This window comes from Gopherus flavomarginatus, chromosome 6 (assembly GCF_025201925.1).
Source record: "Gopherus flavomarginatus isolate rGopFla2 chromosome 6, rGopFla2.mat.asm, whole genome shotgun sequence".
Taxonomy (NCBI): domain Eukaryota; kingdom Metazoa; phylum Chordata; order Testudines; family Testudinidae; genus Gopherus; species Gopherus flavomarginatus.
This window is the reverse complement of record NC_066622.1, coordinates 6,730,553-6,743,707: the sequence shown is the minus strand read 5'-3', so window position 1 is coordinate 6,743,707 and position 13,155 is coordinate 6,730,553. Positions and strand designations below refer to the sequence as shown.

The following is a 13,155-nucleotide window of genomic DNA, read 5'->3' as shown; positions in this document are numbered from 1 at the left end:
CTTTCGCACAATCTTGTTCATTTACAAAATATGTTCATGCAGTCCTGTTTCCCTGAACACAGTGGGAAAAAAACAATATCAGGCTGTTTCTATGCTCACTATTTCCAAGCCAGCTTTTCCAGCAAGTCCTGTGCCCAAAGGGCTCTGCCTTTGCACTCTCTCTCTCAGGCATAGGCACTGACTCCGTTGGTGCTCCAGGGCTGGTGGCCCCCTCAATCAGCTTCTTCCCCTCCCCCAACTCCTCCCTCCCTCCTGCCCGCCGGCAGCCCCATCAATCAGTGCCCCCCCCCCCAACGCCTCCTCCCTGCCGCGATCAGCTGTTCCACGGCTATTCCACTGCGGGGGGAGGAGCAAGGGTGGGGCGTGCTGGGGGAAGGTATGGAATGAGATGGAGCGGGGTGGGAAGAGGCGGGGCGGGGCCTAGAGAAGAGCTGGGGGTAGAGCACCTCCCGGCACATTAGAAAGTCATCACCGCTGCTCTCAGGGCCACGTTCACTACCACTTCCCTCACTGTCGGCTGGTCCCGGCCTTGCCATGTAGCTACTGCCTTGGCTGGCGGCTTCTGTTGTTTCAGCAGTACATTTAGCTTGAAGGAATGGTGCTTAGTGCATCCAGGCCTGTGTTTGGGGGCAGTTAACACCTTCCAGCATGACAGTACTCTGTGAGATGCTTACAGTCCTATTTCCTTGCCCTAGTTTTGCAGTATAATTGCTACAAACTCCCTTGAATGTATAGTTTTCCTTTCCTTCCTTTAATCATCACACAGTTTTTTGCATGGGAAGGTGCAGTGTACTGTATCAACACATGAGTTTTCTTGGGTGACTAGCGCTGTATTAACATTGCAGCCTTGTTGAAGGCTGGCTTGACCCTGAGCTTCATGGCAAAATAGAGTGATTGTGGCTGGAGATGGTATTGCATAAGGCTGAAAAACGAGCCCAGAATGCAGGCATGTGTATAACTACAAGAAGCCATGTTCAGAATGGCTCTACCTACTGTCTAATCGCTACACTAGGAAAGTAAGTAACTTCTTGTTGTTCATTTTTACCAGTGGTCTACATAAAAACAGTACAGATGGAGGAGTTTGCAGTACTTACATTGCAAACATATGGAGGGGAAAATCTGATGGTAACTGGGATACATTTGGGTGAATAATCGGTCAAAGTGAGGTCACTTTTAGAATAATAGAATCATAGGTTAGAAGGAACCGCAAGGGTCATCTAGTCCAATCCCCTGCCAGGATGCAGAATTTGTTGTCTAAACCATCCAAGGAAGATGACTATCCGGCCTCTTTTTGAAAAACCTCCAATGAAGGAGCTTCCATGACGTCTCTAGGCAGTTTGTTCCATTGTCCTCCTGTTCTGACAGTTACCAAGTTTTTCCTCAGATTTAATCTAAATCTGCTATGCTGTAATTTGAACCCATTACCTCTTGCCTTCCCTCTGTGGCAAGAGAGAACAACTTTTCTCCATATTTTTATGACAGCCTTTCAAGTATTTGAAGACAACTATCATGTCCCTCCCTTAATCTCCTCTTGTCTGAACTAAACATACCCAGTTTCGTCAGCCTTTGCTCATATAGCTTGCATTCCATCCCTTTGATCATCTTTGTTGCTCACCTCTGGATCCTTTCCAGTTTCTCTACATTATTTCTATACATTGGTGACCAAAATTGGACACGGTACTCCAGCCGTGCTTGAAGTAGAGCAGTACTATCGCATCCCGTGAATTGCATGCTATGCATCTCTTAATGCAACCCAAAATTTCATTTGCTTTTTTTTTCTTCAAGAGAATCACATTGTTGAACTCATGTTGAGGTTGTGATCCACCCCAACTCCCAGATCCTTCTCAGCCATGCTGCTGCCACACCAGTTATCCCCCACTTTGTATTTGTGTGTTTGTTTTTTCTTCCCTTAGTGGAGAGATGTAAAAGCTTGCTCTTTATCCAGCAACAGCAAACAGTGCTAAAGATGGCAAAAATACTTTGCTGCAGCGATTGGTGCTTCTTGGTTAAGATACACTCCACTACACAATTATGTCAACTAAGCTACCTTACATCTACCTAACTCTGTAAGCGTCTACACTAAAATGTTGCTCCTACAGATATAACTCACCCACTATACCAACTTAATAAATCCACCTCCACAAGAGGCATAGAATCAATGTAGATGCAGTTAGATCAGTGCAGTGTGAGTGACACTGCATTGCTTACATGGACTGTTGCTGCCTTTCAGAAACTGCCCCACAATGCCCCACACTGACAGTAAAATCGGTGCTAGCGCTCCTGCATCACCGATACAAGGAGCAAAGCATAGACACACACAAGGAATGTAATTACTGCAGCGGCTGTATGCCATTGTGAGTTGGGTCGATTTCATTTTGTAGTGTAGACATGCCCTCAGTCTATCAACACGAGTGAAATAGTTCAGTTAGATCCCTTCAGGATTTAAAGCATCACTGATGTGGTAAAGACCTGCATTGTTTGAAAATAAGGTTGTCTCCAAATGTTTGTTAATCTGTCACGGCAGATTTGTGACTGATTGGGTGACCTTAACTGTGCATTTCCAGGCTTTTTTATTTCTGTTTTATTTTAAAGAGCACCCTCATCTTAGAGATTCCTGGCTTTCTAAAGTTATTTTGTTGCTGCAGGACTTTTCCTTCTTACACAATTTGTGCAAATTTACAGTAGTAACTCCAGCTTAATGAAAGGTTTATGTGTGGTTGGGAGTTCTTTGGTTTTTGTTTGTTTATTTTGTTTTGTTTTGTTTTGCTTGCTTGCTTGTTTGTTTGTTTTGCCTAGGACATACAGAAAGTTTCAGTTAGATCCAAAATACAGATTAGAACTCTATAATTGAATGCTAGTTTTAAATTGTTTACATTTTTCATATAATAAGCAAAATGAGGTTTTTTTTAACTTCCTCATCTAAAGAAAAGATTATTATCCAGGTAGATAGTATTAGTGCCTTATTCTTGTGTTTACAAGTGTTAGCTAAGACTTTAATACAATTTTCTGTTGTAGTCCCTATTATCAAGGTTCTTTAAATCAGCTATATTCAATCACACTGGTTTAAAACCAGGTATACTGTGCTCACAAGGTGCTTTTGTTGTTTAATTATTTGCCACAAAATAAAACAACAGCAACAACAACAACAAAAACATGCTACAAAAATGACATTTTTACTTATAAAACTGTTGTTTAAGGAGTGGGCATCCACAGCTCAGAGGGTGTTTGCAGAGCTCTGTCTTAAAATGGCTTACTTTAAAACCTGGGATTTTGTAGGCAAGTAAGGCTGTATGTGAATTAGCTTCTTTTGCCACTTAGAAAAAGGGAAAAAAATGTTTGAAATTGGTTCAGATATTTGTGTTTAAAAACTAGTTGCTGGGCAGTCACAGCAGGCATGCTCTGTTGAAAATTACTTTAAAGTACACAGTTAATTTATTATTCACGTCAGTGGAGACACCAGTTAAAGCAGGGGTTCTTAAACTTCACTGCACCGCAGCCCACCTTCTGAAAACAAAAATGCTATGACTCCAGGAGTGGGGACCGAAGCCTGAGCCTGCCCGAGCCCCACTGCCGCGGGTCGGGGGGCCAAAGCCTTAACCCGAGCCCCATCACCCAGGTCTGGAACCCTCAGGCTTTGGCTTCGGCCCTGGGCCCCAGCAAGTTTAATGTCAGCCCTGGCGACCCCTGTGCCTCTGTTTCCCCTCCCATCATGTGTCTCTGCCTCGCTTGTTTATATTGCAAGCTCTTGGAGGCAGTGGTTTCTCTCACAATGTATCTGTATGCCGCCGAAAGCCAGGAGGCCTTGATCTTGCTTATGGACTCTGTGTGCTGCTGTCTTGCAGATAATGACAACGGGATGGTCCCACGTCCTTGACAGTATCAGCGTAATTTGGGTGGTTCTTTACAGACATGGGCTACAATGCTATGCATATTGGGGGTGTGCTGAAGGCACATCTTTGTTTTGCTTTGTTTGTAAAGTGAATTTATAGGGTCTGATCCAGTTCCTAATTTGTGCCATGCTGAGCTCCAGTACCTCTGGGCCGGGCAGTCCTGAGCCTCCCTGCACCTCTGGGCCGGGCAGTCCCGAGCGTCCCGGCACCTCTGGGCCGGGCAGTTCAGAGCCCCAGCACCGCTGGGCTTGCTGCGTCAGTAATGAATGTAAAAAAATTGCTTGAGCCCCAGCATCTCTTTCGTTACAAATTAATCACTAGTCTGATCCAAAGCCAATGTGGGTCTTTCTATTGACTTCCATGGGCTTTGGATCAGGCCCTTGGTTCCTAGAAGAGAAACCAGATAAATAGCATTAGAAATTGAAGGAATCTGGTTAGCTATAAAAGAAGCATACAAGACAGACAATGGCATTGCATGTTTCCTACATTGGTGCACCAATGTGCTTTAAAGTTGCACTTCTAGACGAGAATATAGTTTGGTTCCCATGGCCTTTTCGTCTTTGATCTCTCTGGTGAAACCTTTCATAGGAATTAAACATAAATAGGAATTAACCTTTCACAGACTTAAAAGTGAAAATTGGCTTTACTTTTTAATGTGAGATTTGACATTTGCCAATCAATTAATGGCAACAAGGCCCTTTGTAATGTGGAGACAAGAGAATACAGTGAGCATTGTTTTAAACATATTTACTGTCCATTCTTGGTAACTTTTCCAAAACATTTTTACTGCATATTTAGTAGCATGAATTCTTTCAATGCAAATGTGACTCTTGTTAATTTGCGTACATTATTGTAGCCAATTATGTGAATGTGAGTTAAGAACAACATACTCAATGTAGCTAAATATTGACAAGTCAGATCTTTTGATATGCTGGGTAGAATGAGCCCTGAATTTAAGTAGAAACTTTTTTCTTTGTTTTAATATACTTGCTTAAAACATGTAAATTAAATTGCAAGTAAATATTTTTAGGTAATGTTAAGGATCTAATGTAATGCTATGAGGTTCAAATCTTGCATCTTAATTGCCTTGAGCTCTGTTTCCAACCAACTCATTAAGACTTGAGGATTTCAAAGATCTGTGAATGAGGTGTGATTTCGCATGTCAAGGTCTGTAATGCAGTTAAGAATGGTTTTTCAGTCTGAGTACTGATATTTTTTGTCCTTGCTTTTGTGGGTTTATGTTAAATCCTTAAAGTTATCTGAATACAGATACTTGTAGTTTAACACAGAGGGGGAAAAAGATATTGAAACTAGTATCCTATAATGAAATTTTGATTTGTTTTGTGGTGAGACATGGAAGGCTGGATGTTTTTTGTGATTAATCGCTTTCCATTTTACATACTACTACTGCCAGTCTGTCTGTTAAAGTGTGTCTCGGGGAAATTTTCTGCACTCAGCATTAACTGGAAGTGATGGCCACCAAAATGTGGGGTATATATTTGTTTGCGTGCAGAAACAGTGAACAAAGAAGGAGGGAAAGAATGACGGAAAACACCCACTCAGAGACCAATAACCTTCTGTTCTTTCTCTTTCCACTTGCTTTCTTACGTCCAGCAACCACTTGAAAGGAAAGACAGCCAAAACAGTTCCCAGCATAGCGTCTCTAGCCACCGTAGCACGCACACGGCTTCACCCATCCATACCACTCAGGTGCTTCCCGACTACCCTGCCACTGAAGCACCAGCTGTGGAGCAGCCGGACAGCTCTGGACAGAAAAAGCCAGATCCATTCAAAATCTGGGCCCAGTCCAGGAGCATGTATGAAAGCCGACGTGAGTATTGAACAGGAGTGGTTGCTAAGGCTACAGTTCTGGCAGCCACTCTTTATGATTTTCATCTATTAGAATTGAATCTCTTAAATTGTTGTTGAAAATATAGGGCTTTCAGTTGGTTAAATTGATACATGTAAATGAAGTTCTGGGGAAAAGCTGCAGATTATGGCTAGTTTATGTTAACAAAGAATCAATTTTGGCTTGGATGAAGAATAATCTTTTATTGCCTCTGATTAGTGGGTTTAGACCATAACGCTGTTCAAAACCAGTACAATATTTTCATAGAATATCAGGGTTGGAAGGGACCTCAGGAGATCATCTAGTCCAACCCCCTGCTCAAAGCAGGACCAATTCCCAGACAGATTTTTACCCCAGTTCCCTAAATGGCCCCTCAAGGATTGAGCTCACAACCCTGGGTTTAGCAGGCCAATGTTCAAACCACTGAGCTATCCCTGCCCCATAAGTATTGAGGTCCTTCTTTTCATCCCTTTTTTATTTATTTTCAAATCAGGCATTAAAGAGACTTTCAAAGACCTGAAGCAGAGATAGTTGCCCAACTGCCCCTAAAAATATCTCAAAAGTTCTCAGAGCAAGTTAATGCTGCTTGGTTATATAGCTTCGACCAATTCAAATTACTGTTTTGCAAATAACAGGTTTATCATTCTAATGACTACTTCAGAAAATTTTATTCAGGTTGAGTTTGAGATTGGTTGGGTACACACAGAGACCTAAAAATCTTAAGAACCGAAACCATCCCCAAATGAAAAATACAGAGCATTAAATAGAAGTAAAGTGCAAAGCAATCCACAGAGTTGACATATGCACATCATGGACATGAAAACAGAGACATGGCAGGTCACCAGCAGTGGCAGTGGCAGTGACAGTTTTGGCTGTTGCCTATTATGTAATTCCAGTGAAGCTGCCAGAAAACATACATGCATCAATGTTGATACACATTTTTTACACATTAACGTATCTGTTACTGTATGTGATTAAGCCTTTGTCTTTTGCCTGTATGGGACCTTCCAAGGAATCATAACTGGTGGTCTGATTATTGACATAGCTATATGCATCAATGTATTTGTGAATAATTCCAATGCCTCAACCTGGTTAGCCACACGGGTAAATGTTGCTTAATCCCTCCACCCCCCACACACCAAATTCCATTAAGATTTCATTATTTTGTTCCCTCCTACTAACTTGTTTTTGACAAAAACAAGGAGGAGTCCTTGTGGCACCTTAGAGACTAACAGATTTATTTGGGCATAAACTTTCATAGGCTAAAACCTCCTTCATCAGATGCATGGAGTGGAACATACAGTAGGGAGATATAAATACACAGCATATGGAAAGATGGGAATTGCCTTACCAAGTGGGGGATCAGTGCTAATGAGGCCAATTCAATTAAGGTGGACATGGGCTATTCTCAACAGTTAACAAGAAGGGGTGGAAATCATTTTTGTAGTTCCAATGAGGCCAGTGTAAACAAGGTGATCCATTTCAAAATAAATTTGTTAGTCTCTAAGGTGTCACAAGGACTTCTCATTGGTTTTGCTGATACAGACTAGCACAGCTACCCCTCTGAAACTTGTTTGACAAAAACTCTTCTTGCTTTTACCGTAGGTCACTTAATTGTGCTTAAGACTTATGCCTCTTACGCTAACAAACCTGTATCTGCTAGGCCTCAGCCTGATGCCAAGCCTATCTTAATGTTAATATTTTTTGTATGTTTTCCTACTTGCATTTCAACGATGTTAGCATCACTCACAGCAAATTACACACACACACATACATATGAGTAAGCTTATCTTATACCCTTGGTAGGATCAGGTCAGGGGTCACAGGTCAAAGTTACTATAAAAGGGAGCTACAGTCAGTGAAAGAAAAATTTGTTTTCCAAAACTCAGGTGAAATGCATTTCTATCTCACTCCTGGTAGGCGGGAATACTGCTGGACTGTCTCTGTCTTTATCAGCATATACTACCCTAACAATACACAAAACCAAATGCATGCAGTGAGTGCATTTTTTTAAATTATTAATACATGCACTCGGCTAATAGTTGAGCAGGGTTTGACTCCACTCCAAGAGTATAAAATTGGTTTCAGTTGGTTACTTCTCTGCAATGAAAATAAACATGTTTGCCTCAATTTAATCACAATGCCTAAGAGAGAAGAACCTCTAAAAACTTCTCAAAGCAATATTTGAAGCATAGTAGATGTACTTTCAGACAATATTATTCTTTTAATTAGGGACAAGAGAGCTTGAAACAGTTTGTGCCAAAGGAGTACATTCTAGATTTTGTTTTTATTTACATAAAGGATGATCTTCTTGCACAAAATCTTCATAACATGCTAAATGTAAGTTTATACGGACAATATAAAATATACATTACTCCAGAACGTACAGCAGTTGGGTTGGTTTTTCCAACCAATTGAATCATTTTTAAATCTTATGGCATGGGGAAAAAAACCCCAAAAAGAAATCATGAGTGACAGGTTTCTTGGCTGCAGAAATATCTCTCTGGATTGGATGCCTCAGCAATGTGTCTTCGTGCGTTTGGGCTTTTCTGTCTTTCTCTCTTTCCCTTCTAAGGATCTGACATAGTTTTTCTGGTTCTGTAGGCCTGGTTCTTTCCTTGGCCAGACAGTCCTCTTCTTGGCCCACTTGAGCAGTGGGGCCCTAGGTGATTGAAATTACCTCAGTGAGTATTCAAGAGATCATTAGGAAGGAGGGGTAAGGTGGTTTTCCAATCCGGCAGGACCACCCTGCCAGAATTGCAGAGGTAGAAGCCATCCTGTAGGGACACTAGCCAGCCTAACCTGGCTGCATTAGCTTCCCTCTTCTCCCTTCAACATGGCTGCATTAGGAACTGTGTTGTCATTGTCTTTGGCCCCCTGGAGCTATTTAGATCAGTTGTCGTTAACTGTGGACCTCATACTAATTAGTCTTTAGTATTAGCTCAGCAGCATTAACACCTGCCTCCAGGCTGAAATCTGAGGCCGAGCAGGGTAAGTACCCTTCCCCTCCCTGTCCACCTGCAAATGGATGCAAGGAATGCTACCCTCATTCATTCACTCATTCCAGCATGGCCATGGGCATTTCCCAGTTTGTTCTTCCATCTGTGTAACAGGAGGGGACAACACAAGCCTTTCAGAGGTCAGTCCTCAACTCTCTCCATCGGCTTGTTTCTGAGGTTCCCTCCTTGTTTGTTCTCGAATTCTATTTTCCTCCTTTCTTCCTTCTGAGAGTCCTTTCTGTACATGCGGCCTCCTGTCCCCCCATCATGCCCTTCAAGCTTTCGTCCTTAAGCTTCTCTGTTCGTCACAAACACTCATCTGGTGGCTTCATGAGACGCTCAGATACTATGGTAAGGAGAACCATAGAAATACTCAGTTACGTACATAAAATAATCCAGTCAGCCCAAGGTGACAGCCTGCACCTAAGAATCTTAATTAGTTCCTTGGAACTTAATTAGTTGCAGGGAACTGCGATTCTATTTAATACATATATGAACTAATGTTCTTATGTGAAGCCCACTTTACTCTCACTGACCCTGGATATGGGTGATGAGTGCTCTGCTCCCAGTTCAACAAAGCTTAACTTCAGATATTAAAGCCAATGGGGCTATTCATATGCTTGAAGTTAAGGCTAAGCTTAAGTGCTTCATTGCATCATGGCCCAAAGGCAGGGCACTTTGGACAGGTTGACCAGATGTCCCGATTTTATAGGGACAGTCCTGATATTCAGGGCTTTTTCTTATATAGGCACCTATTACCCCCTACCCCCGTCCCGATTTTTCACATATGCTATCTAGTCACCCTAACTTTGGAGGATCAAACCCTTAAAGAATGGAGAGTGAAGGAGTGAGTCCTGAAACCAGATCATTTAGTGGTGGTGGTGGTAATTTATCACTTACTTTTAGCAGTGTGATCTCCTTTATGATTAAAACTCATTATTGCTAATGGAAGTTATGTGTGTATCTGAGGGGAGAATGTACCTTGAGTTTGAAAAATGGATCCTTTCCAAGATCCAGAAATGATATGGGTAGAGAGCACTCAGTGGAAGAAGGAGTAATTTTGAAGGGTTATCAGTGTCACAATTCTAACATCTTATGCCCTTTTATTGAAAATATATTTTTATAATATGCTTTTTATATTTCAATTTATTATTAAACTTCCTTGAAGATTAGCACAATCTGTTACATTTTTCTCATGTGGCCTGATTGCTTTGCAAAATACCATATCGTACATATGGCCATCTGTCAAAACAGCAGTGACAAAATTAATTAATCTGAATTGCAGATGTGTTAATGAATCTCTTTGAAAGGATTAAACGTTTAATTAAAAGTAAAGGAGAGCACTATAGAATAATCTTAAAGCTTTTAAAATACTCTACTTATCATTAGTATTTGAATTTTGTTTTCATGCACATAATGTATAAAAATTTTTTCGAAATCTGATTAAAAAGAAAAAACAAAGCAGACATAGTAGGTAGCATTCACTCGGCAGCAATTAAATAGAATAAAAAAGTATTAGCTACCCCACTGTAAAACAATACAATCAGGAAATTGCCAACTGTCTTCTGATCAGACTAGCTTTAAAGACAATAGTCTAGTAAAAGGGCCTTCTGTAGGGCTATGTTCTCTGTCATTATATTAATATGAAACAAACAGTTATATTCATACACTTGGACACGCAGATGTGCCCATACCCTTAGAGAATGTCTTGTTAAAAGGTTCTTAATATTTACAGCATGCTGTATGAGCAGAAACGACTGCAGAGAAGATCTATTTACAAAGCTGATTTGTGGGTGCACTTTGCTAAGGGTCTGTCACAAACTAGTCCCTTGATAGCAAGGTACTGAAGCACTTGACTGACTTTAAGCACATGAGTAGCAGTATTCTTACCAACCCCAAGCGTTCTAAAGTCTCAAGTGTTTTGGGTTTTGTTTTTTAAAATAAACAGTATCTTTTGGGTTCTTTTTGTCTGTCTTCTGGTTTGAGGAAGCGCCCAGGTCTTTTTTTCAAGCTATTTTCCTTCACCAGGAGCACTGGAAAATTAATGGAAAAAAACTCTGAGATTATAATGTAATCACTTCTTAAAGCTGGGGCTTTAAGAAGAATATAAAGTGTCATGAGAATGGCATCAAGTCGCAGTTTTCAACACTGCAATAGTCCTATTGGCTTCAATGGGATTACTTATGTATTGAAAATTAGATATATACTTAAGTCACCTTGCTGAATCAGGGCCTTAAAACTTTTGTGCCTAGCTGAGTACATTATCAATACTAAGAGTGTTGACTCCTAGATGATCCAACTGATTCTGCCAGGTATATTTTCATGTTCCTTATTTTGTTTAAGTTGTTGTTGCAGTGGACAATAGATTTTTACCCAACGGGTAAGCATAGAGGTTAGAGGTTACAGAGTAACACTTAATTAAAATGAACTCTAATAAAGCACCGGTGTATGGAAAAAATTTCAGAGTTCATTTTCATATGTTTATAGTCTCTTCTAATGCTGGAGATTAGATTTTTATCCTGCAGAAACTGAATACAGGAGCTGTCTCATGACAGTGGACATTGTGTTATGTGAGCTGTAATGGTGTTTTGTAAAAATCTGTTTTTAAAGTATTTCCAGACAGATGTGTGCACTGTGACAAAAACTAGTATTCAGATATATCAAATTCAATAGACCAGCGGGTTCTGCTTTAATCCATAGCAGCTATGACCTTTGCAATAATACATGTGAAAGCCTAACTGAATCCATATCAGTCAAAAGTAAATTAAAATGAATTTAACAAGAAAGGGGATACATTAAGCTTTGCAAAATTGTAAAAATTAATATTGCAGCTATGTCACCTTCGCCTGCAACTGGACTGAGCAAGGGTGAGAGAGAGAGAGAAATCAATTCCACGAATTTTGGAGAATGTAAGGATGAGCTGAGACCTTTATTTCTGTCTTGTCTTTCTTCTTGTTTGGTGTTCTTGCTACTCTGCACTTGAGAACAACTCATCACCAAGGGAGGCGATGGTTTAGCTCTCCGTTGGCAAGGAGCAGATCTTAGATATTTGTGTTAAAACCCCACACTCTCTGGTTGTGCTCCATGCACCTACCCTGCCATGTCTTGTTGGCTGAATGGAGTCACTCTAAGCTGCTGGTTCAATTCCTTCTCATAATCCCTACACAACTCTTTTTACGACTTTTTCAGTGCTACTCAAAATGGTTACCCTTAAAAGGAGACTTTAGCTGTCTGAGCTTATGCTAAGGTCACTACTTTAGAAACACACTGGGGAATGAAGGCAGGGCTGTGAGACAGAAGCCTCACAAATGCATCCCGCCGGTCCTCATTGTTAAAATTTAAGAGTCAAAGGCCCAAAGTAGCATTTGGTTTTGTTTTAATTTGTAAGGAAAATGGTTTCTCCTAAACCGTAAGGAGAGGACTGGGGTTCATTCTCCAAAACACAATTATACTGTGTGTTAAAGTCATACATTAAGTACGATATATTAAGCCAGCAAGATGGACAGTTTTTTTGTTAGCAGACTGGACTATGCCAGTAAAAAATCTAATTGGCAAGCTGATGCCAGAAGCTGTAAAAGGAGTTCTGTTTCTTTTGTATCCATCGTGTGTGTGTGTTGTTTCATCTTCTTTTGGTCCTTTAAGATCTGTCACACTGACTGCATTTTGGAAATGTGCTAGATACAGTTCAGTTTTAAACTCCATGTTTCGTTGCTCTCATGTGAAGCTCTAGTTAAAGCCCAGCCTTGCATTACCCGTGCTGACCATTAATCGAGTAGATTCTATCTGAACAAGGAACATAAGGCAACAGTTGGTGACACTGTAGGTTGATAAATGTGAACATATTAAGAGATGCTGAGAAAATGGGCCCATGCTGAAGATCTCTGTGGAAGCTATTTTGTTTCTGACAGGCAGGGCATGCACTCTAATTGGCTTGGCCAATCTCTGCCGAAAAGCTTAGAAACATTGGAGAGAACCTTTCGTATGTGTCTGTTTTTTTCATGCCTGGACTAACACGCACAGTGACAAACACCAATTAATTTATTGTCTAAATTCTGTTGTTATACAGAATGTCCTTCATAGAGCAAATAGCCTCAGCCAGTTATTCTTAACTAATCAAAATTACTGACTTCCAGCATGTTTGTAGCCTTATTATTCTATAATTATATTTACAGGAAAATTAGGTTATAGCTTAGAGTGAGATAATATATCCAGGCCTAAAGCTTAATTTATTACCACAAAGCAGCTAAAATGAGACAATATTGTGTAAAAAGATGTAGAAATCATTGGCTGTAAAATGGTGTGAATGGAAATGTCAAATCACATGCTTATGACTTACGTTCACCTGTTCATTTCATTTCCACCCTTCCAGTCATATTACATTTTAAATTTATTGTTGAGTTTTGAAAGAGATAATATT

General features: G+C 40.5%; 1 protein-coding gene across 35 annotated transcripts in view; it reads left to right on the top strand.

Annotated features, from left to right (window-relative positions):
* Window positions 1-13,155, top strand: part of MAGI1 (membrane associated guanylate kinase, WW and PDZ domain containing 1) — a 498,751-nt gene that overhangs the window by 458,953 nt on the left and 26,643 nt on the right. For 22 of the 35 annotated variants that reach the window (XM_050957254.1, XM_050957243.1, XM_050957238.1 and 19 more), the window contains 2 exons: window positions 5,505-5,721; window positions 11,570-11,647. In XM_050957254.1, coding sequence (XP_050813211.1) covers window positions 5,505-5,721; window positions 11,570-11,647 — 295 coding nt within the window. The remainder of the gene's footprint in view (window positions 1-5,504; window positions 5,722-11,569; window positions 11,648-13,155) is intronic. The other 13 variants (XM_050957266.1, XM_050957268.1, XM_050957267.1 and 10 more) reach the window with 1 other exon arrangement.